We start from the raw sequence: 20778 nt of genomic DNA, 5'->3' as shown, positions 1-20778 counted from the left end.
TGTCAATGTCTGTAAAGAGTCTGAAAGCAATACATGGCTTATCCACAAGCATGACATCCCAACGTGCACAGCAGAATTTGATCATGTAATCCATATCCCAAGGTAAACTACACAAGAGTCTGAAGTCTTTCGCGACATTCTAGTTCATGCCTTTTGTCTGCCACGCAAACGCCTCCCCATGCTCATAAAAAGTTTCGTTAAAAAGACACGTACGTAAAAGAAAAAGAAGAACCCAAAAGCAACCGCAACAATCCGCCCACACACAGAAGTCCTTCCAACTACTGCAGAAGGGGATCGCGGAAGTGCTTCTGCGAGTTCTGCGCCTTCTCAACATTAGCCTGGTAGCGACTGCGAGCAGCCTGCTCCTTCCTCCTATCGCGCTTCTCGACAGCTTGGATCTCCTTCTTCTTGGCGTCGGTGACACCGACCATGCCTCTGCCGCCGTTGGCGCGAGACAGGAGCTGGCGGTCCTTGTCGTGGCCGCGACCGCGGACTTGGAGTTGGCTGCCCTCCTCGCCTTCCTCGCCGTCCATGGTGACGTCGCCGTCCTGGTCCTCTTCGTCTTCGTCGCCGGCGGTGATGGCACCGGGTATGCGTGCGCGTTGGGCTTCCTCCATGCGCTCGGCGACGCCGGGGTAGTTGCGTAGGTTTTGGCGGTAGTACTTGTTTAGTGAGCGGTGACCTGCGGTGCGGCCGGAGGGGAGGTGGAGCTCGTATTCATCGTGGTAGACGGCTTGGGGAGTGTGGTGCGCGTGGGAGTGGAAGCCGTCGGCAGCGCGGTGTGGGCGGGGGTCGGCGTGGTTGTGGTGCTTCGACTTGTTGAGTGACTTGTGGCGGTGGCTGCGGTCGATGGGTACGGCTGTGATCTCATCGGTCGGTACGCTCGAGACGGTGCTGTCGGTCTCCCAGCCTGCGTCCTCCTCGGCGTTGCTCGACATGGCCGCGTCATCCTCTGTGGTAGTCTTGGTCTCGCGCCTGGCACCGAGCTTGATTCCGCCTCCTGTTGTAGATGACGAATCGTCGGAATCTTCAGCCTCCTCTGCCATCTCGTCGAAGTCGGCAGCGTCGGGGTAAGAGCTCCGGAAGTCGTAGAACTCGCCAATCTCGACCAACTCAATATCCGAGTCGAAGGCAATCATGCAGTGGCCGCGGTCGCGCATGTGCGTTTGAATGCCAGAGGCGGTGTGAAGAGTCTTGTGGCATTTGAGGCACTCGTGGTAGGCGTGGACCTTCTCGTGGAGATGCTTGATAAGCTCCTCGGGTTGAGCGAGGAATTCCTTCTCGGGTATGAACATGCCGTGGTATCGTCCCATGTGGGTGATGTTGAGCTGGAAGTTGGGCGACTTGTAGTTGCAGAATAGGCAGTCGAGGAGGGGATCGGTGGCAGGCTTGGTCGATGCGGCAACGGAGCTCTTGTCGTCTTCGGCGGCGGCGGACTCGTTCTCAGCTGCGTCCTCGCCTTCGAGGCTGGCATTTTGTAGACCTTCGGCGACATCTGCGACATCCTTGTCCCCGTTGACGGTGGTGGCTTCCGACTCAGCCATGGACTCTCCCAGCGAAAAGGCAGAGCTGACCATGGAGCCAGTCACCGAGGCGGCGTCGTCTAGTTGCGCGCCTCTGCCCGACTTGGCCATGTTGATGCGGTGCTTGGAGCTGTTGAGGTGGTTGTTGTAGGCATTTTCGCTGAAGTACGTCTTCTGGCATGGGGTGCACAGTTTCTCAAACGACGCCTTGGCGGCAGTGGCGGCAGCGGTGGCCTTGTTCGCAAGAACCTTCTCGGTGAAGATCTCCGAGGATAGCGGTGGGAGCGAGGCCACGCGACGCTTGAGGTTGTAGCGATGCCAGTCGGTCTGCATGTGCGCCCGCTGCAACTCGCTCGATCGGAAGGCGACCTGGCATGTATTGCAAGTGAAGGGATGCGTAGACTGGATGTTAGCCTGGGAGGGAACTTGCGACGCCATCTTTGCGAGTGTTTGGGGGGTTGACGATGTGGTTGCACTCGGAGGGAGGAGTAGAAATATAGGCGGTAGGTGGGGTTGAGTGTGGGATGTGGTAGCGCCGACGATTTCACGACTTTATGACTGGCCGAGGGGCAAAAATCGACTAGGCCGAGCAGGGCGCGATTACAAAGTTGAGAAGGCGCGGGTGTCGGATTCTGCGTCTTATCAGCAGCTCTGCGCACGGCGAAGATGGTGAATTGCGCAAAAGGCCGACTTGGGGCGAATATTGAAGCGCACAGGCATGACATCAATCGGCAGGCGTTGTGCCAAGCCACTGGCACCTGCCATCCCTGCAGCGGATTAGAGCCGCAGGGCAAGAGCACCCCTCGGCCACTACCTCAGCCCTATCGCCTTCTATAGCATACCTCGAGTGGCTATGTGATACCATGACACTCGCACATACAATACCAGACCGCATCCTTAGCCGCCACTCTCTCTTGCAACAACATCGTCATCGATGATATGAGCATGTCAGACGGGACTGAGCACCCTCGCGACGCTCCGTTCAATGCCACCAACCAAACCCCATCGGCTTCTGCAGCGGCTGGCCCATCGACACGGTCATCACGTGCCTCGAACCGCTCGCGTAGGAAAGATGTGATAGACGTACAAGACACCAGCCGCGTCCTGGAATGCTCACAGACAGAAAGACAGCGCCGCTTCCAACATCTTGTCCGACAGTGCGCCCATCACTCCTCTCATTTCCGGAGCGAATGCTGACTGTTGACTAGCTACCTATCCCAGATCCTACATGGCTGTAAGAGTGCCTACTGCGACACCCCCACCTGCCTCTCATCCGGCAAGCGCAACGCGTCCAGACCACACCGTCCGCCCACACTGCTCACGGCCACCGCCCTAGCCCATTACCTTGCCGGTCAAGACAATCCGAATCGCGGCCTATGCCCCCACGAGCTCAAGATTGCGCCTGAGTCGTTCGATATTACGAATGGCCTTGCCCAACATGCTAAGAACCACTCCGCCGAGGACTACCTGGTCTATCCTTCGGTATGGCAACTGGCACAACAGCGCAGGCAACGTCGTGCGGGAGATAATGGTCAACAAGACCAGGATGGCGACTTGATCAATGCCCTCAAGCAACGGCAGCAAGCTAGAAAAGACCCAAAGGCTCTTAGTCAGAACTTGTACGACAGCTTGACTATGATATACTCTTATACCACGCAAATACCTACACCTGCTTCTGTCCTTGCTTCCCTGCGCAAATCCGAGCATACTCCTGCACATGACGCTCGTTCTACTCAAACATTCGCTACACTCGCTTCTCAGACCGATGGGCGTCATGCGGATCCAAGCACCAGGCCAACGCTTGGTACAAACGATTCGAACACATCACGTTCGAATGAAAACTCGCGTATCGTTCGTCAGCATTCACATCTATCAGCCGCCACTCGTGACAGTGCACAGCCAGACAACGCTGGCGCTGAGGTCCTGACTAACGGGCACCATGTCCACAGGATACCCTACCATCCCTCGAACGGCACGACTCAAAGACATCCTCCTTCAGCAGCACATCCTACTGCCGTGGATGGTGCATCAGATCTAGCGATGCTATCAATCTCGAAAACAGGAAAGAAAAGCTTCACTATCGGTGGGACATACTCGGCTGCTGCGCCCCGCGCGAAGCCATCATCAGCAGCAACCGAACTACCTAAGAACACCCTTGTTGAGGAACATTCATCATCCGATGTACCCGTTATCCCAACATTGAATTGCAATGTCCTCGATGAGCTCAAAGACGACGTCCATCGCTACGGCAAGAGCCACACTACAGACTTCAATTACGTTGTCGACTTTGATCGTCGGCGACGTACGCGACGTACAAAACCCCTCGTCAACCGATCTCTGTTCTATACTCTGAGCGACCCACAAAAGCTACTTGCATCATTCCATGATACCAACCAAGACTTTAAAGACTCACCCTTACCTCATCTCGACTCATCACGCTTAGCCAACTCTTTTAGAGATTGGAATCATCGCAACGGTGCGCTCATCTTCGATAGCCTGTGGCTCGCGCTGGATGCTTTGTTCGTCTCTCCACCTGAACTCGACGTTCAGAAGAGTCCTCGTCTGAGGCCATCAAGAAAGGGCGCTTCCAATAGCAGTCCTTCGGACCAGTCCTCCAGTGGTCATCAAGGTGCCTCGCGCTATCTAGAAACCCATGAAGCCGCTCATATCGTCATGATATGCATACACGCACTCACTTCACTGGTACCGCTTGGATGGCCGCACACATGGGCCCAAATACGCAGGCTTCGATCTTGGGGTGTCATGGTGCCCACTGCTACTCCCAATACCGACGCCTTTGCGCATCCCTACATGGACATCATCGACGAGTTGGAGTACGAACCGGCAGTGCGTCTTGCCGATCGTTTACTTCGGGCTATTGGGATGCGGACTTGTTACGAACATATACTCGCCAGTTTAGACGTCGCAGAAGCGAACCATGATGATTCAGAACAAGTTCCACCTTCTGTCGGGCTTGTGGATATGGTAATACAACATTTGGAGGTGGTGGAGCGCGTCGGTCTGGCGACAAAGATGAAGCTGAACTCAAGCCATGATCGCGATGGAGATCCAGGATGGACTGTGACAGCTACTTTTATGGAGTGGCTGAGGACTATCATCGTCAAGAAATGGGACAGCAAGGCTGAAATCAACAAATGGAGCAGCGTTGGCACAGCCGTGATGGTTCTCGACAGACTTCGTAAGCATACAGGATGTTTCTACTATAACTAAGCTAACATTTCCAGACTCGAAGCGGCAAGCTCTACACTTACACTCGAACATGTTCGAAATGCCGATACTCGATGAGCGCATTGACACAGTAAACGAGCCTATCAACTACCTCACATGGGAGCATCACCCCAATACTCTACATGTGTTCGAGTACCCATGCCTCTTCTCCGCGCAGCATCTCGTGGCGTACTTCCGTACCATCAACTTCACCGAGATGATGAAGCAGTACGACCATACTATGCGCACCCACCAAATGCAGAAGTCGCTGGAGATGTTCCTCAAAGAGCCCTATTGGTGGATTATTAAGAGGAAAATCAAGACTACCCTGAGTGAATATCTAGTGTTGGATGTCAGTCGCGAAGAACCTTTGAAAGACACACTTGATCAGCTGTGGGGTATGGACAAGAGGATGTTGCTGAAACCGCTCAAGGTCAAGATGGGTCACAACGAAGGAGAAGTCGGTGCGGATCACGGCGGCGTGACGTACGAATTCTTCCGTGTCGTTCTGAGTGAAGCTTTCAGGCCGGAGAATGGTGAGCCACATTATACTATGCAAGCCACTCGACTAACTCTGCCAGGCATGTTCACGATCGATCCACAGACGCACATGACGTGGTTCCAACCGGGCAGCTTTGAACCTCCGTGGAAGTTCCAGATGCTCGGTATACTATTCAGTCTTGCTGTCTACAACGGCATTACCCTACCCGTCACCTTTCCCCTCGCCTTCTACGAGTACCTCCAAACCACCGGCAACCCACGCGTCGAAGGCCCAGCCAACTACGACCCCATCGACTACATCAGCGACGGCTGGCCCAGCCTAGCAGAAAGTTTCCGCACGCTCCTGTCCTGGAGCGACGGCGACGTCGCAGACGTCTTCATGCGCGAGTACGTATTCAGCTACTCAGCCTTCGGCCAGCCGATCGACCAAAACCTAGGCGACAACTTCCCTGCCCTCGCTGAATCATACTCCCCAATCGAAGAGCCCGGTCTAGTCACCAACGAAAACCGTGCACAGTATGTAAAGGACTACGTCCGCGCCCTGACATACAGTTCCGTCGCTCCAAACCTCATCCCTTTCCTGCACGGCTTCCTCACCTGCATCCACCCAAAAAGCCTCCATCTCTTCACACCATCGTCCCTTCGCCACCTCATCGAAGGCACACAGCACATCTCCATCACTGACTTGAAACGCTGCGCGAAATACGAAGACGGATACACACCCACACATTCCAATATCCGCAACTTCTGGGATGTGGTCGAGCATTACAGCCAAGAAGAATTACGACTTCTTCTTGAGTTTGTGACTGCAAGTGACCGTGTCCCTGTCACGGGCTACGAGAGTATCACGTTCCATATTGTTAGGATCATGGGAAGCCCGGGGAGCTTGCCGAGTAGTAGCACGTGTTTTGGGAAGCTGTATTTGCCGGATTATGGGGATAGGGGGGTGTTGGAGGGGAAGTTGGGGCTGGCGATCAGGAATTCGAAGGGGTTTGGCAATGTGTAGAGAAGATGATACACGGTATTCGGCAGAGACGCAGAGGAGGGAAGCGCAGCTACGGGTAGCTAGTGGCTGGAATGCAAGGCAAACTCGCTTGCTTGTAAGGCAGATCGTATACCGTAAGCGGAGCATGTCATGTCACACATATCTTTTTCCATAGCTAAAGCTTCGTCTCCTGCGGTCGGATTTGAGGAAAAAAAAAAAAGGCAAAAAGAGCAAAAACATACAACAGCGGGGATTCGCTAGTGGTCACCCACCTAACTACTAATCCGCCGGTACACTGCTTGTATATGGCTGAGCGGACGGGAAGCCTAATTCTTAGTGTCCTATGGTCGTATGTGGAAGAATGAGAAAGATGTCGGTAAATATTGAGCAGATGTCAAGGTCTTGCGACAGTCTTCCATGGTTATCTTTTTCCCGAGGGATAAGAAGATGTGTCATCAAAATGAGTGCATACAGCGAGGTTCATGCATAGGATTAGTAAGGCTCTAGGATAAGTTTGCGGATCTTTCGAAGATGCTCGCGTAGAGGAGGGCATGTGTCTGTATTATAGCATTCCAAGGTGTTTATGGGAATCCGAAATTGTTTGCGTTAGAGATGGTTGGCGTTTGATGGGTTTGTGCTGTGATGTAAGGTGTTGTGTGAAGTGGGTTGTGTGATGTGGGTTGTGTTAGTGGTTTACTCATCGTCGAGTAGTGAGGGAGGGCAGTTTGGGCTGCGGTTGACGAAATAGTAGTTGTGGTTTACTCATGATCGTGATCGACGAGCGTTGTCTGCCCACGTATCCATGTTGTTCTTTATATCATCGTGACAATGAGGAGGGGGAGGGCGGCTTCGTTTGATTACTGACACATCGACATAGAATGTTGAGTGTTAACGTTGGCATGATTGCTGTCCTGGTTATAGAGTCCTGGTGATTAGAAATGTGATATGTTGAGTGACAGACGTTGTCTCATAACTTTGTCATACTCACGTTCCCTAGCTTACTATCTGTGCATGCATGGTCCTGCTATACTATTTGGCTTCAGCAATATAGACGTGATAAATACTCTCCCCTGTAGGTCTCATGACCATCTCGTACGTAACGCCAGCCAGCGACCTAGCAAGGCCGCTCTCCGGCTGCTTTCTCCTTATCAGCAACTACGGCGAGAATTACCATGCCAAACAAGGACTCAGCAGCACGAGTCGAGTCGAGTCGAGTCGGAAGGCCCGCGACGTATGCGCTGGACGTCATACCCACCAATCAGCCCCTTCCACGAAACCTTCCCAAAACATGAAGTTTCTCTTACACTAGCGTATGTGGACCCCAAAGCTCAGTGGCGACTATGCGCACTTCGGTTGTCGGTCGTCTCGGAGTCGTTGTCCCGGGCCGTCGCTTTGTCGCTTTCTCACCGACCGGATCGTCGCGCAGCGTTCGGGCGACGACCCGGCGCCTGGTTATCAAGAGTCATTCGAGAGTATCGGGCGTCGGTCGGGAAATGCCAAGAACACTGAGCTCGCGGACTTTGTCTTCGGATGCGCCGGCGATTGGCTGGGTGCCTTGGTGTTTTGGTGTTTTGAGGGTCCTCGTGACTGGTATGTCTGGACATTGGCGGTGCGTTGACGGACGGGACTGCAAGTCGTGCGTGCGTCGCGGATGCTGGCGATTAGCGTATGTGGAGATGCTGTTGGCGGGCTGACGCAGAACTGTGGCCTGCAAGATTTCATTATCGATTCGTACCAGGCGGGCACGAAGGGGTGGTTGTTAGCGCAAGTGGGGGAGGTGGTTGTTATCGAGATTGCGAGGGTTTCTTGCCCGGGATGGGAGAAAAAGTCCAGGGAAGAATGGAGTGGCGGGCATAATGACTGATGTTGTTTTGTGCTAGTCGTGGTGTTGGAGGACAGGATTGTTGTGATATCACTGCTGGGTGTTGTAGTGTGGTGAACTACTTTTTGTGGGCCCGACGACCTTAGATAGTTTAGTGGACTTGGGATGTAAACATGACATTTAGGTGTGGGTGGGTATACCAACAATTCAAAACTCAGTCCAGAATTGTTTGTATGCTGCTTACAGTGGTGGTGGAGCGGAGCGAGCATGCATATCCAGCGCGCGATCTAGCCCTCGAGTCGAGAATCAAGACCATCGCGTGGGGATAACTGCATCTGGAGTTGTGGACACGATGGATAAGCTCCGAAGGCCCCTTGCCCCTGCAGTTCTCTAACCGAACGACGACTGTACTACGAGGCAGCTCAAGTCTGGCCGAACTGATACGACGTCCAATTACAGTAGTTTCTCGGCGCATCGATGCCAACACATCAATCTGCGTGCAGGTCGGAGAGACTTTGAAGGAGTCAGACCACAAACGGGTCGAGCCGACAAAACAATCATGTTCACGTGCCTGTCCGGTGAATCCTGCGAAGACTCTAGTGCCAGCGAGCCTTCGGAGAGCCGCATGCATGTGTCGTTGGAGACTGCAGCGCGCTATCAGTAGCCTGCAGCCACTTGGCATCAAATAGTGTTGATTCGCCAATGCAACGAGACATCTCTCGTTTGGGCTAGGCGGACGCAGCAGGCCAATGACGGTGGGATCTGGAAGAACATGCGGACACTCCGCCTCGCACCGGTCGCTAGATGCTCCGAACACGAAAGTGTATACCGGTGGAGCCTGGACGACTTCAATGCTCGCGTGCCATGCACGTTCACGTAGGAGCGACGTCCCGAGGAGTCGCAAGGTCGCGAGGAGTTGACCGAGTGGCGCTCGCGATAACGGTGGCAAGAGGACGCGCAGCATGCAGTTGAGCCATCGCATGCAGTATTGGTTGAATAATGTCAAGATGATGTTCAGTCAGTAGGTAGAAGATGAGCAACTAAGGTCGCACACTACACAGGTAAGGTTTGCGGTGCCAAGCGACGTGCCAAGTCCTCCACGACTCCTACCCAAACTTCATCAATTCCTCGTGTGCTCAAAATCTAGCGGATGTACATGCTTGCATGCTTGGCTGTTACGTATTCCCGACTTGATCGACTACCCTGCATATGGATCATATGCATGGCGTTGTCAATCTCGACGTCCGTGGTCGCTGCTGCTCGAAGGGGATCGATCACACTGGCAATACATGCGCTAGCGACAGGCAGACATATCGTATTCTGTTGCATGGCTGTACGGATATGAATTTAAAGGGTCTGGTCTGGCCGGGTTGGCTACCTATGGGTGATGCAGCGTGGCAATCTTGAATCCTGCAGCGGAAGGCGGGAGGATGACTGAGCGCTACCAGAGTCCGGCCGCGCACACAACTTGCATGTTACGCAGAAATGGCGAGGCGACGACGAAATCACTGAAAGAATTTCATGTCAGAGATTTGCAACAATCACTATGAATTACAAGATACATCATATTGTTCTAGATTAATGTAACCCTGCTCGCTAATTAGTGAATACCCCAGCCAAGACGTGAGGTAAGATCGCGTGCTCGATGAAACGCTCCATGATGATCCCTCCAGCATCGTACATCGAACTGCGGCCGGTCGGGCCTTTTGAAGTCAGACCAGGGCGGGCGGTGTGCTCGTAGAGGTGGGATTTCGCCATCGCCCAATAGGGACTAGTTCGGGCGGGATTGGTCACTCGAAGCGTGGATTGCGTAGGATTGCGTGACCGCTGGAAGTCACGACCCAACCTTTTGTAAGGCGCGTCAGGGTCGCACTTCCCCACATACACCGTGCGGCCGACGCGACTTCCGGGGCGTCGCGCTTCTTATCCTTCTTATCTATAAAGGTCCCACTGCCCTCATCTCAACCAGAGTTTGCCCACCAAGTTTCCTGCCTTCACCCACATTCAGGAATTAATTGCTTCTTCCTACAATATCATCGAAGCTTCAAGTCTACCACCACAACCACTGCCACTACAGTATGGCACCCAGTCTCTTGCTAGACCCAGAGTCGCCGCCCTCATCCTATGTTCACACCAGCAAGCAAGCCTTCAGCCAGGACGGCGGTGTCTCACTCAAGGAGGCCCAGGCTCCCGTTGGCGGCGACTTTTCCTTCTCTTCTACAGCCATGAACGGTAATGGTAACGGCCATGTCAACGGTAGCAGTGGCTTCTCCAGCAACGGGTTCTCAGATGCTCAGCAAGGCGGAAGCGATTTCATTACTGCTCAGACTCTTCGTCAACAGTCGGACAGCTATGCGACTCAGACTCGCACTTCGGGAGACGGAAAGCGTCCCAACATCTTGTACATTATGGCCGATCAGATGGCCGCACCCATGCTAAAGTTCAATGACCCAGAGTCAGTTATCAAGACACCTCATCTTGATGAGCTTGCTAGGACCGGCGTCAACTTCGCGAGCGCTTACTGCAACTCACCTTTGTGTGCACCATCTAGGTTCACCATGTGCAGCGGCCAGTTGCCATCCAAGATCGGAGGATACGACAACGCCTCGATCCTGAGTCCAGAAATCCCGACGTACGCCCACTACCTCCGCCGCGAAGGATATGAGACTGCGCTCGCAGGAAAGATGCACTTCATCGGCCCGGACCAGCTCCATGGCTTCGAGCACCGACTTACTTCCGACATCTACCCTGGCGACCTGGGATGGTCCGTCAACTGGGACAAGCCAGAGGAGCGTCAAGAGTGGTACCACAACATGGCCTCGGTCATGCAAGCCGGACCATGTGTGCGATCCAACCAACTCGACTATGACGAAGATGTCATGCACAAGGTAAGGATATCTCAGTAGTACAATATACTCCAGCGGTATAAGGAAGTCTTCTAACACATACCTTCAGGCTCAACAGTACCTCTACGACTACGTTCGGTCTGACCCCGAGACCCGTCGGCCATTCGCCTTGACCATCTCTTTGACCCACCCACACGACCCCTACACCATGATCCAAGAGTACTGGGACCGATACGAGGGCGTCGACATTCCCCTGCCCAAGGTTGAGATCGCCCAAGAGAACCAGGACTCTCACTCCCAGCGTCTGCTCAAGACCATCGACCTGTGGGACAACCCTGTTCCAGACGAGGCCAAGATCCGCGCGCGCCGTGCCTACTTCGCTGCTTGCAGCTTCGTTGACGACCAGGTTGGCAAGCTCGTCCGTCTCCTCAAGAACTGCAGGCTCGACAAGGACACCATTATCGTCTTTTCTGGAGACCACGGCGACATGCTTGGCGAGAGGAGCCTGTGGTACAAGATGAGCTGGTATGAGAACAGCGCGCGAGTACCGATGATTATCAACGGGCCCAATATCGCGCCCAAGAAGGTCAAGGAGTCCGTGTCCACCATGGATCTCTTGCCCACGTTCGTCGACCTCGCCGGAGGACAAGTTGATGATCGTCTGCCACTGGATGGTGTCAGCCTCCACGAGTACCTTGTCTCAGACAAGCCAGGCAAGGACGAAGTTTTCGGCGAGTACATGGGCGAAGGCACCGTTACTCCCACCTACATGATCCGTCGTCATGAGTGGAAGTTCACCTACTCCCTTGCCGACGGACCGCAACTCTACAACCTCGTTGAAGACCCGCAGGAGCTGCATGATCTTGCCCCTTCCCCAGAACCTCACAACCAGAAGATGCTCGCCAAGTTCGAGGCGGAGGCACGCGAGAAGTGGGACTTCAAGACCATCCACAACGACGTCGTCCGAAGCCAGCGCATGCGCCAGGTTGCTTGCAGTGCACTGAAGATTGGTCGCAAGGAGTCGTGGGACTACCAGCCGCCGGCCAACGACCAGAACCGCTTCATCCGCTCGCACATTCCTCTGGATGAGCTCGAGCGTCGCGCTCGCTTCCCCATCGTGGATTACTTGGGCCGTGAGAAGTCAGCTCAGGCATCCCACCATGGTCTTGCTGGAGCAGCTGGCCAGTGAGGGCACGTTTCCCAAGCACCCACGACCTTTTTCCCTTTCGATCAATTTGTGTTATTACGGATGCCGAGATTCCATCTTTCCAGTCTGTTTCTAGCGATGCTGTTAATGTCCAGTTTTATTAGCGACTCATGGTGTATGACTTTACGACGCAGGGTGTGTATTGTCAAGCGTTCTGCAAACAGCATGGTCAGAATGAGTTGCATTTACGGCGTTTTGGGGCATATGAGGGCAGGGCGTTATGGCGATGATGATCTTGAGCAGGCGATACATGGGCGACGGGTGATCTGGCTATCTATAGCACAGTACAACAATAAAACTGAAAACGTAAACTCGGTGCCGTGTGAACTGACGTCGGCGTTGATCATGTGTGAAAGAATGATGGTGGTGCTGTGAAGCTGTGTGACTCTGGTGCGAAGCGGCGGGGACAAGGAGGGGTGTAATGGTGAGTACCACGATTGGGGGACTGCGATAAGCCAAGTTTCAAGCTACACGTGAGGTGGCGTTTGCCTCCACAAGCCGAACGACCGACAGCGGAAGGTGCCAGTTACGTCTGCGACTCAGTACCACCAACCTGGGTTGTAGCTATATCCACCGTGTCTGTTCTACCTCTACCTCCACCTCCCACTCCGCTTCAACTACCTCGAGCTCCGTCCATCATCTACGCACAACCATGTCTACTGCAGCCCGCCGCCGTTTGATGCGCGACTTCAAGGTACGCCACTAGAGCAGCACCAGCAAGCTCTGGATGTTTGCGCAATTTAATAGAGAACACTGTACTGACAAAAACAGCGCATGCAAACTGATCCTCCCGCTGGCGTCTCTGCTTCTCCAGTTGCGGATAATGTCATGACCTGGTACGGCTCACCGCATTCCCCCGCACGCGACACCAAGCCTCGCAGTCACCCTCGACTTTCGGACACACAGCAGCGGCAATAACCCGTGTCTGAGCTTGACTGCTGACACATAGACAGGAACGCAGTTATTATCGGCCCAGCAGACACACCGTTCGAAGACGGGACCTTCCGTCTTATAATGCATTTCGAGGAGGCATACCCAAACAAGCCGCCGGGCGTCAAGTTTATTAGCCAGATGTTCCACCCCAACGTATACGGGACCGGCGAGCTGTGTCTGGACATTCTGCAAAACCGGTGGTCGCCCACGTACGACGTGGCAGCCATCCTGACCAGTATTCAGAGGTACGTCCGAGTAGAGCTAGATGGGCTACAGCGCGACACATGCTAACAGGGTCCAGTCTGTTAAACGACCCGAACACCTCGTCTCCCGCCAACGTCGAAGCATCGAACCTGTACAAAGAGAACCGCAAGGAGTACACCAAGCGCGTGCGCGAGACGGTGGAGAAGAGCTGGGAGGACTGAGGGGCGACTGGGGTACGAATATCATGACACGACGGCATGGGATGGAGTTACAAGGGACAGGGACAATGTCATGTTTGTTACTGGCAGCCAGGGGCGTTTTGTTTGAGGCTCTGCGGCGTGGAGTTTGGTTCACTATGGTTCTATGTTCGTGGCGTAGCCAATATACGTCCGTTTTCGTTGGCATCGCTGATCATGTAGAGAAGCGTGATTGTCTTTGTCGCTCCACTAATGCAGGGATCCTGGTTAGTTGTCTTGGGCACAATGCAGCGGTGTCTTGCTGCAACTGCTACAATGCCATGAAGCGATGCAAGTAGGCGGGACAAAGAGGTCGCCATAAAGGAAGATGCGCAGAGCATGCTTTGACCAGGCAGGTTGCGTCACGGCCGTTGGCGGCGGGGAGGAGGAAGGCGCGCTATGGGCATGCAGACCCTGGGCGTATCAACACAAGCCCGAGCCCGCACCTCGACAATCGGCCGGCATCAACATCGCTCGTCTCCCTCACCGCGCGCGCCCCCGTGCTGTTGTCCCCTCACTTTCTCCTGGCGCGAGCAGCGAAGGAGTCCCCGGCGAGCCCCCAGAAGAATCCGTGGCCGTTTCAGCAGTTCCCCTTAACCATAGTCATAGCGGGGCCTGTAATTACCCACCTCCCACGCGCCGAGACACAGCGAGACGTGACGGTGCCACAACAGGACCTCCCGGCGGGCCTGCAGCAACACCTGCCCCGAAGCGCGAGCGAAGCAAACAGAGCGAGGCCTCTGGGCCGCACCGCCTGAACAGCAGCAACCATGTCGTGAGTAGCTCCAAGATGGCGGCGAAGAGGGGTGGCATGGCTAACAAAACGGGCGACAGGGGCTCCAATACTATCAAAGGTGCGCCGCCATACACGAGACACAGAGACGCATGGGATACGGGTTACTGACGGTACGACTGCAGTGGTGGCGCGGTTCCGCCCGCAAAACAAGGTCGAGATAGCCAGCGGCGGAGAGCCCATAGTCGAATTCAAATCCGACGACACATGTACGATCCAGGTACGGCATGCCAGCTCGAGGGATGCAAAGCAGAGCCACTAATGCTGTGTTAGTCGAAAGAGGCCTCCGGGGCCTTTACCTTCGATCGCGTTTTCGACATGAACTCCCGCCAGGCCGACGTCTTCGACTACTCCATCCGCCCCACCGTCGACGATATCTTGAATGGATACAACGGAACAGTCTTCGCCTACGGGCAGACAGGAGCTGGAAAGTCGTACACCATGATGGGTAGCGATATGGACGATGAGGTCGGCAAGGGAGTCATCCCGCGTATCATCCAGCAAATCTTCGCAAGCATTCTGGCATCGCCGAGCAACATTGAATACACCGTCCGCGTCAGTTACATGGAGATTTACATGGAGCGCATTCGCGATCTTTTGGTTCCCCAAAACGACAATCTGCCGGTGCACGAAGAGAAGAACAGGGGAGTCTACGTCAAGGGTCTGCTGGAAGTATACGTTTCGAGCGAGGAAGAAGTCTACGAGGTCCTCCGAAGAGGTGGATCTGCACGAGCGGTCTCAGCTACCAACATGAACGCCGAATCCTCGCGATCGCATTCCATCTTTGTCGTAACGGTCAACCAGAAGAACGTCGAGACCGGGTCCTTGAAGAGCGGACAGCTCTTCTTGGTCGATTTGGCTGGTTCTGAGAAGGTCGGCAAGACTGGAGCGAGTGGACAGACGCTGGAGGAAGCAAAGAAGATCAACAAGAGTTTGAGTGCCTTGGGCATGGTCATCAACTGCTTGACCGACAGCAAAACGCAACATATCCCCTACCGAGACTCGAAGCTCACACGTATCTTGCAAGAATCGCTCGGTGGTAACTCCCGGACAACTCTGATCATCAATTGTTCGCCAAGTAGTTATAACGATGCCGAAACGCTGGGAACACTTCGATTCGGTATGCGCGCAAAGACTATCAAGAACAAGGCCAAGGTCAACGCCGAACTCAGTCCGGCTGAGCTCAAGGCCATGCTCAAGAAGGTACAAGGACAAGTCACGTCATACGAGACATACATCGGATCGCTTGAGGGCGAAGTCTCGGTATGGCGTGCAGGTGAAAGCGTCCCCAAGGAGAAATGGATTCCGCCTCTGGAGACTAGTCCGTCTTCAGGCAGAAAGCCAGCGACAACGCCTCGTCCGGGCACGCCATCGAGACTGGAAGGTGTGAGAAACTCTGAAACGCCACGACCTGATTCGCGAATGGACCTGGAACGCGCAGGCACACCCAGCATACCACTAGACAAGGACGAGAAGGACGACTTTCTGCGAAGAGAGAACGAACTCCAGGACCAGGTTGCAGAAAAGGAATCGCAGCTTGCCAAGGCTGAGGACCAACTCAAGTCTGCCAAAGAGGAGCTCCAATACTACAAAGACCGGGACGCGAAGACGAACAAGGACAATGAGCGAATCACCATGGAGCTCAACGAAATGCGCATGCAGGTTGAGAAGATTCAGTTCGAGAGCAAGGAGGCGCAAATCACCATGGACGGACTGAAGGAAGCTAACTCTGAGCTGACCACCGAGCTGGACGATGTCAAGCAACAGCTCCTGGACGCGAAGATGAACGCCAAGGAGACTTCCGCCGCTATGGACGAGAAGAAGAGGAAGAAGGCCGAGGCAATGGCACAAATGATGGCCGGCTTCGATCTCGGCGGCGAGGTGTTCAGTGACAACGAGCGCACGATACGGAAGATCATTGAGGAGCTAGACCAGCTCCACGACATGAGCGCGGCTGGCGAGGCGATTGCTCCGGATGCGATCAAGGGCCTGCGGGAGAAGATTGTCGAAACACAGGGCATTGTACGACAGGCCGAGCTCTCCCTTACTGCCCGCAGTGAGGAGGACAACACATATGCCAAGCGCCGCGAAGCACTGGAGGCACGCTGCGAGACCTTGCAGACGCAGTACGAGGAACTTCTCGAGGGCAACCTCTCGGAGCAAGACAAGGAGGAGCTCAAGGCACGCCTCGCCGACGCCTACTCTGCCCGACAAGAAGGCAACCTCGAACTTGTCGAAAGTCTCAAGCAGGATACTGCGCGTATGCTGGAAGAGAACCAGAAGCTCAAGGCCGAGAACGAAAGCCTGCAACAGCGCATTAAGAGTGGCGCTATTGCCAACGGTGTCGCCAACGGCATCAACGGCAAGACTGTGCAACAGCAGATTGCCGAGTTTGACAACATGAAGAAGAGCCTCATGCGCGATCTCCAGAACCGCTGTGAACGAGTGAGCAGACTGAGCTTCTCAAACGAAGACGCATTGCTAATAAGCCACAGGTTGTCGAGCTTGAGATTTCGTTAGACGAGACACGCGAGCAGTATAACAACGTGCTCCGTACCTCCAACAACCGCGCTCAGCAGAAGAAGATGATGTTCCTCGAGCGCAACCTCGAGCAGCTCACCGTCGTCCAGCGCCAGCTCGTCGAGCAAAACAGCTCCCTGAAGAAGGAAGTCGCCATCGCCGAGCGCAAACTCATGGCCCGCAATGAGCGGATACAGTCTCTAGAAAGCTTGTTGCAAGACTCCCAGGAGAAACTCACAGCTGCGAATCACCGGTAACTTCCCCACCCCTTCTTTCATCCCCTCAACCCCTTACTAACACTTTGTTAGCTTCGAAGCCCAACTCACAGCCGTCAAAGAGCGCCTCGAGTCCGCCAAAGCAGGCTCCACCCGCGGTCTCGGTTCCCCCGCTGGCGGCGCATCCTACGCTGGCTTCGGCGGCGTCGGGTCCCGCATCGCCAAACCGCTTCGTGGCGGCGGTGGTGGACCCGTCGCGGACGGCCCTGTCCTCCCTGTCATTGGCAATCTGCAGAAGCAGGACGGTGATGGGGGGGATGCGAATAAGGGGAAGAGGACGAGCTGGTTCTTTAATCAGCGGTAGTGGGGGTGGGGGTGGGGGTGGTGAGGAAAGGGTAGAGAGGGTGGAGTATGAGTACGAGATGGATTTGGGTGGGTATCATTGATTGGATGGGAGGGAATGGGAGGGAATGGGATGGGATGAACAAGGTAGGAATGACGGGTGTTTATGGCGTCGCGCTTTGTGTGGACGAAGGGAAGAAAGGAAGGTCGATGGATGAGATGAGATGCATGCCCGAACTGAATCATGTACTCGATCAAGGAGTGAGTGGGTTGTCACCTTTTTGGCTTTCTATCGCTTGGTTCGCGTACTGTTTTGCGTAAACCCACTTTATACCATAGATTCATTATCTTTGAATACCTTGCATGAGGATGTTTGTCTACGCTCCTTCGTTCTGTGCTCTGTCGTTGTATGATATGATTTGGTGGTGCAGTAATATAGAGAAAGGACGCACTTTATGAGCATTGGGTTTATACTGATTGTCATATGAACAACTATGAAGCTGACTAGTAAGGAAGGTGGGAAGCTAAGTGTTCTGAAGGTAGTCTCTCATATTCGGACGGCGACACGGTTCGTCTGGTACTTCTTCGTACTCGGTAGTAGGAGGGTGCAGATAATTGCTATACTGCCGAAGGCGATGCTCGTAAACTAGATGCCCATCAACGTTAGCTTCCTGATATCTAAGCAGTCAGCGGGGAAAAGTCCAACATACCCAAACATACTTCAAACTCTCACTATACGCCCACCTCGTCCCAATCGTCGCACCCTCAATAACCTGCGGCGTAACACCCGGAATACCCGCCGTAGCCAACTTCTCCGGCTCCGTAAGAAACAAGCCCACGAAAGCCTCCACACTCTCCAGCGGCAGACCAGCTTGCACCGCATACATCGCCGTGTACTTTGGTAGATTGGCAGTCAGCTTCCCCGCGAAGATGTTGTAGTAAATCGAATACCCGATACTGCCGCCAACCGTGCGAATCGACAGCGATAATGCTGCGGCGGTCGTGATAAGCGCATCTGGACAAACCAGCATCGCAACCGTCGCAGCGGGAACAAGAACGCCGCCTACACCAAACCCCGCCATGGATCCCAGGAATAGAACTAGTCGTTCGTTGTCTGGCGTCATAACCGCCAGCGCCCCAGCAAAACTTGTCATAATCCCCACAGCCAGCAGCAGTACTTCTCTTGTATGCCCCGGAAACATACTCAACGCCGCATTAAAGAATATTGCGCCCACCGCCGTCGTAAGCGCGGGTCCCAAGCCCCTCAGTCCAATAGACACAGGATCGGGTGTGTAAACACTACTAAACGTGACGGGAAAGAAATTAAGTATGCTGAAGAAATTCATTCCGGCGCTAAACGCAACGACATACGCGAGACCGACGATGCGCTGGCCGGAGAAAAGGGCGGCGGGGACCATGGGGTGTGTTGCGAATTTTGTCTCGAAGAGGATCCATAGAAGGATGAGGAGGAGGCCGATGAGCATGGTACAGAGGACGTAGGCGGACGTCCAGGGGTGGGTGTAGCCGCCTGATTGGAGGGCGACGAGGAAGAGGGTTAGGCCTGTTATAGATAGTACACCACCCACATAGTCTATTCTTTTCAAGATCGCTTTTCGGGAGTAGGTGGGGTCGGAGTTGGTATTGGCGCGCTGTGGGAAGTAGGTTAGGGCGAGGCCGACGCCGACGATTGCGTTGAAGATTAGGGCGACCCAGGGGCCCCAACGCCAACCTGGACCGGTGGCGGAGTGGGACCAGAGTTCTACGTAGAGGAGGTAGGGGCAGAAGGGGAGGACGAAGGCGGTTACGAGGGCGAGGGAGTAGCCGCGGTATTTTACGGGGACGACTTCTGCGAGGCTGGGGTGAGGGGGGTTAGTAGGGATTGATATAACTAGCGGTCGTGGCAACTGAACCAGTGGATGAAGAAACTAGAACAGAAGACAACAGACGAAAGCAAAGAAATAACACAACCTACCCAGCAAGACCAGTCAACTCCCCCGTCGCAGCCCCCGCCCCCGAAATCGCCATGCCAGCCAACAGCTGTCCGAAATTCTGTCCACTGCCCATCAATGCACATCCGAGGCTTATGCAAAAGGAGCCAAAGAGTGCGATGTAGCGTTTCCCGAAGAGGTCTTGGAGGTAGCCTGCATATGGGCATACGGCGGCGATGGCGAGGATGTTGGCGGTGGGCAGCCAGGCTGAGCCGCGGTCGAGATTGAGATCGGCTTCGATGAAGGAGAGGGAGGCGCCGGCGAAGTAGAGGATTACTTGGGAGCCTGGAGTGGGGTGGTTAGTTTGGGTTGGGGATGGGATGGGGTGAGGAGGGGTGGTTGTACCGGTGTATAGTGCGGCGAGGAAGATGGCGGCGAAGATGCTACGCACACTCCATTCTACCTTGCCATCTGAGTCGTCTCCTTTGAGTGCGTGGGCATTATTCATGTCCACGCCTTGGTCTGTTTGGTCATGCTGTGACTCCAGCGACAAGTCTGTGACATGATGCGGGTTTGCATGTTCGATGTGATGACTGACTTGTTGCTTCTCCTTTTCGTAGTCGGGTTGGATGGTATCTGAAGCCATGATATAGCGAGCTGAGTAAAAGAATTCTGTTGATTCAGTACTGCGACTTTGAAAGGAGGAGACTAGGTGCTTGCAACTGTCTACCCCCAGTGACGAGATCATAACTATCCTATATCTTCAATCCCTCCCACATCCCGATACCAAACGCACCCCACATTCCTGAAAACGTCTTCCTATCAGTTCAGCTTGGCCTCGCAAAGATGCAGTCAATTTCTTGTAGCGACCCAGTAGGCGCGTACCAAGCCCACATTCGACCCACTCGAACTGTTTCCAGTGACTAGCACAAGCGAAACCTGGGGTAGTTTGCAGCTACTGAGTGCGGGGAATTGACGAACGTTTCAGCAATGCGACGATCTGGGCCCATTTTGGATCAAAGGTGGCGCATAGGTTAGACTGACTCGATTGTAGCGACATCGTGAGGAAGAGACCTTTGTGGCTAGCATCTTGCCGGGAAAAGGTTCCATGTACCCCGCAGTGTGGGAATCGGGCCCTATGGACTTGGCGAGCGGCTCAGCTACGAGCTTTTTGTTTTTGGTGGCGGGCCTGGATAGATCGGATTTGGTGTGCAGGTTGCGTTGTGGTAAAGATGGCGTACATAGGGTAATGTGACCCCGGCGAGGTTCTGAGTAGCCTATATGCGGTTCGCAAGCCTATCTTATCTACCAGACGAAGTATTCATTTGACGACTATACTGTTTAGTTAGAAAGAATGGGACTTCTCATGAATGCTGGCGCAGTCACGTTGGAAACAAAGATGAAAACAAGTACTGGATGTAGCTCGATTGAAACCATTTGAATTCGCGATTCCGGCGGTGCGGTTCCGGCAGTTCGCATGAATGCATCCGACAGC

At 54.2% G+C, this 20778-nt stretch overlaps 6 protein-coding genes across 6 annotated transcripts; 4 read left to right on the top strand and 2 right to left on the bottom strand.

Annotated features, from left to right (window-relative positions):
* Window positions 1-278: 278 nt before the first annotated feature.
* Window positions 279-1961, bottom strand: J4E92_010492 (uncharacterized protein; the record flags this gene model as incomplete). Its single annotated transcript, XM_051501829.1, has 1 exon — window positions 279-1961. The coding sequence occupies one exon, from the start codon at window positions 1959-1961 to the stop codon at window positions 279-281; it is 1683 nt and encodes a 560-aa protein (XP_051347931.1).
* Window positions 1962-2632: 671 nt separating this feature from the next.
* Window positions 2633-6258, top strand: J4E92_010491 (uncharacterized protein; the record flags this gene model as incomplete). Its single annotated transcript, XM_051501828.1, has 3 exons — window positions 2633-2680; window positions 2745-4722; window positions 4769-6258. 3 exons carry the CDS (start codon window positions 2633-2635, stop codon window positions 6256-6258), a joined length of 3516 nt encoding a protein of 1171 aa, XP_051347930.1.
* Window positions 6259-10137: 3879 nt separating this feature from the next.
* Window positions 10138-12094, top strand: J4E92_010490 (uncharacterized protein; the record flags this gene model as incomplete). The annotated part of the gene is made up of 2 exons (XM_051501827.1): window positions 10138-10947; window positions 11015-12094. The coding sequence occupies 2 exons, from the start codon at window positions 10138-10140 to the stop codon at window positions 12092-12094; spliced, it is 1890 nt and encodes a 629-aa protein (XP_051347929.1).
* Window positions 12095-12764: 670 nt separating this feature from the next.
* Window positions 12765-13470, top strand: UBC2 (Ubiquitin-conjugating enzyme E2 2; the record flags this gene model as incomplete). The annotated part of the gene is made up of 4 exons (XM_051501826.1): window positions 12765-12806; window positions 12884-12948; window positions 13066-13290; window positions 13347-13470. 4 exons carry the CDS (start codon window positions 12765-12767, stop codon window positions 13468-13470), a joined length of 456 nt encoding a protein of 151 aa, XP_051347928.1.
* A 785-nt stretch (window positions 13471-14255) lies between these two features.
* Window positions 14256-17377, top strand: KLP1 (Kinesin heavy chain; the record flags this gene model as incomplete). Its single annotated transcript, XM_051501825.1, has 6 exons — window positions 14256-14260; window positions 14320-14339; window positions 14404-14498; window positions 14552-16723; window positions 16774-17051; window positions 17107-17377. 6 exons carry the CDS (start codon window positions 14256-14258, stop codon window positions 17375-17377), a joined length of 2841 nt encoding a protein of 946 aa, XP_051347927.1.
* A 664-nt stretch (window positions 17378-18041) lies between these two features.
* Window positions 18042-19929, bottom strand: J4E92_010487 (uncharacterized protein; the record flags this gene model as incomplete). Its single annotated transcript, XM_051501824.1, has 3 exons — window positions 18042-19209; window positions 19328-19628; window positions 19689-19929. 3 exons carry the CDS (start codon window positions 19927-19929, stop codon window positions 18042-18044), a joined length of 1710 nt encoding a protein of 569 aa, XP_051347926.1.
* Window positions 19930-20778: the final 849 nt, after the last annotated feature.

This window comes from Alternaria infectoria, assembly GCF_024043175.1.
Source record: "Alternaria infectoria strain BMP 0036 chromosome Unknown scaffold_37, whole genome shotgun sequence".
Taxonomy (NCBI): domain Eukaryota; kingdom Fungi; phylum Ascomycota; class Dothideomycetes; order Pleosporales; family Pleosporaceae; genus Alternaria; species Alternaria infectoria.
This window is presented reverse-complemented; position numbering and strand designations above follow the sequence as displayed.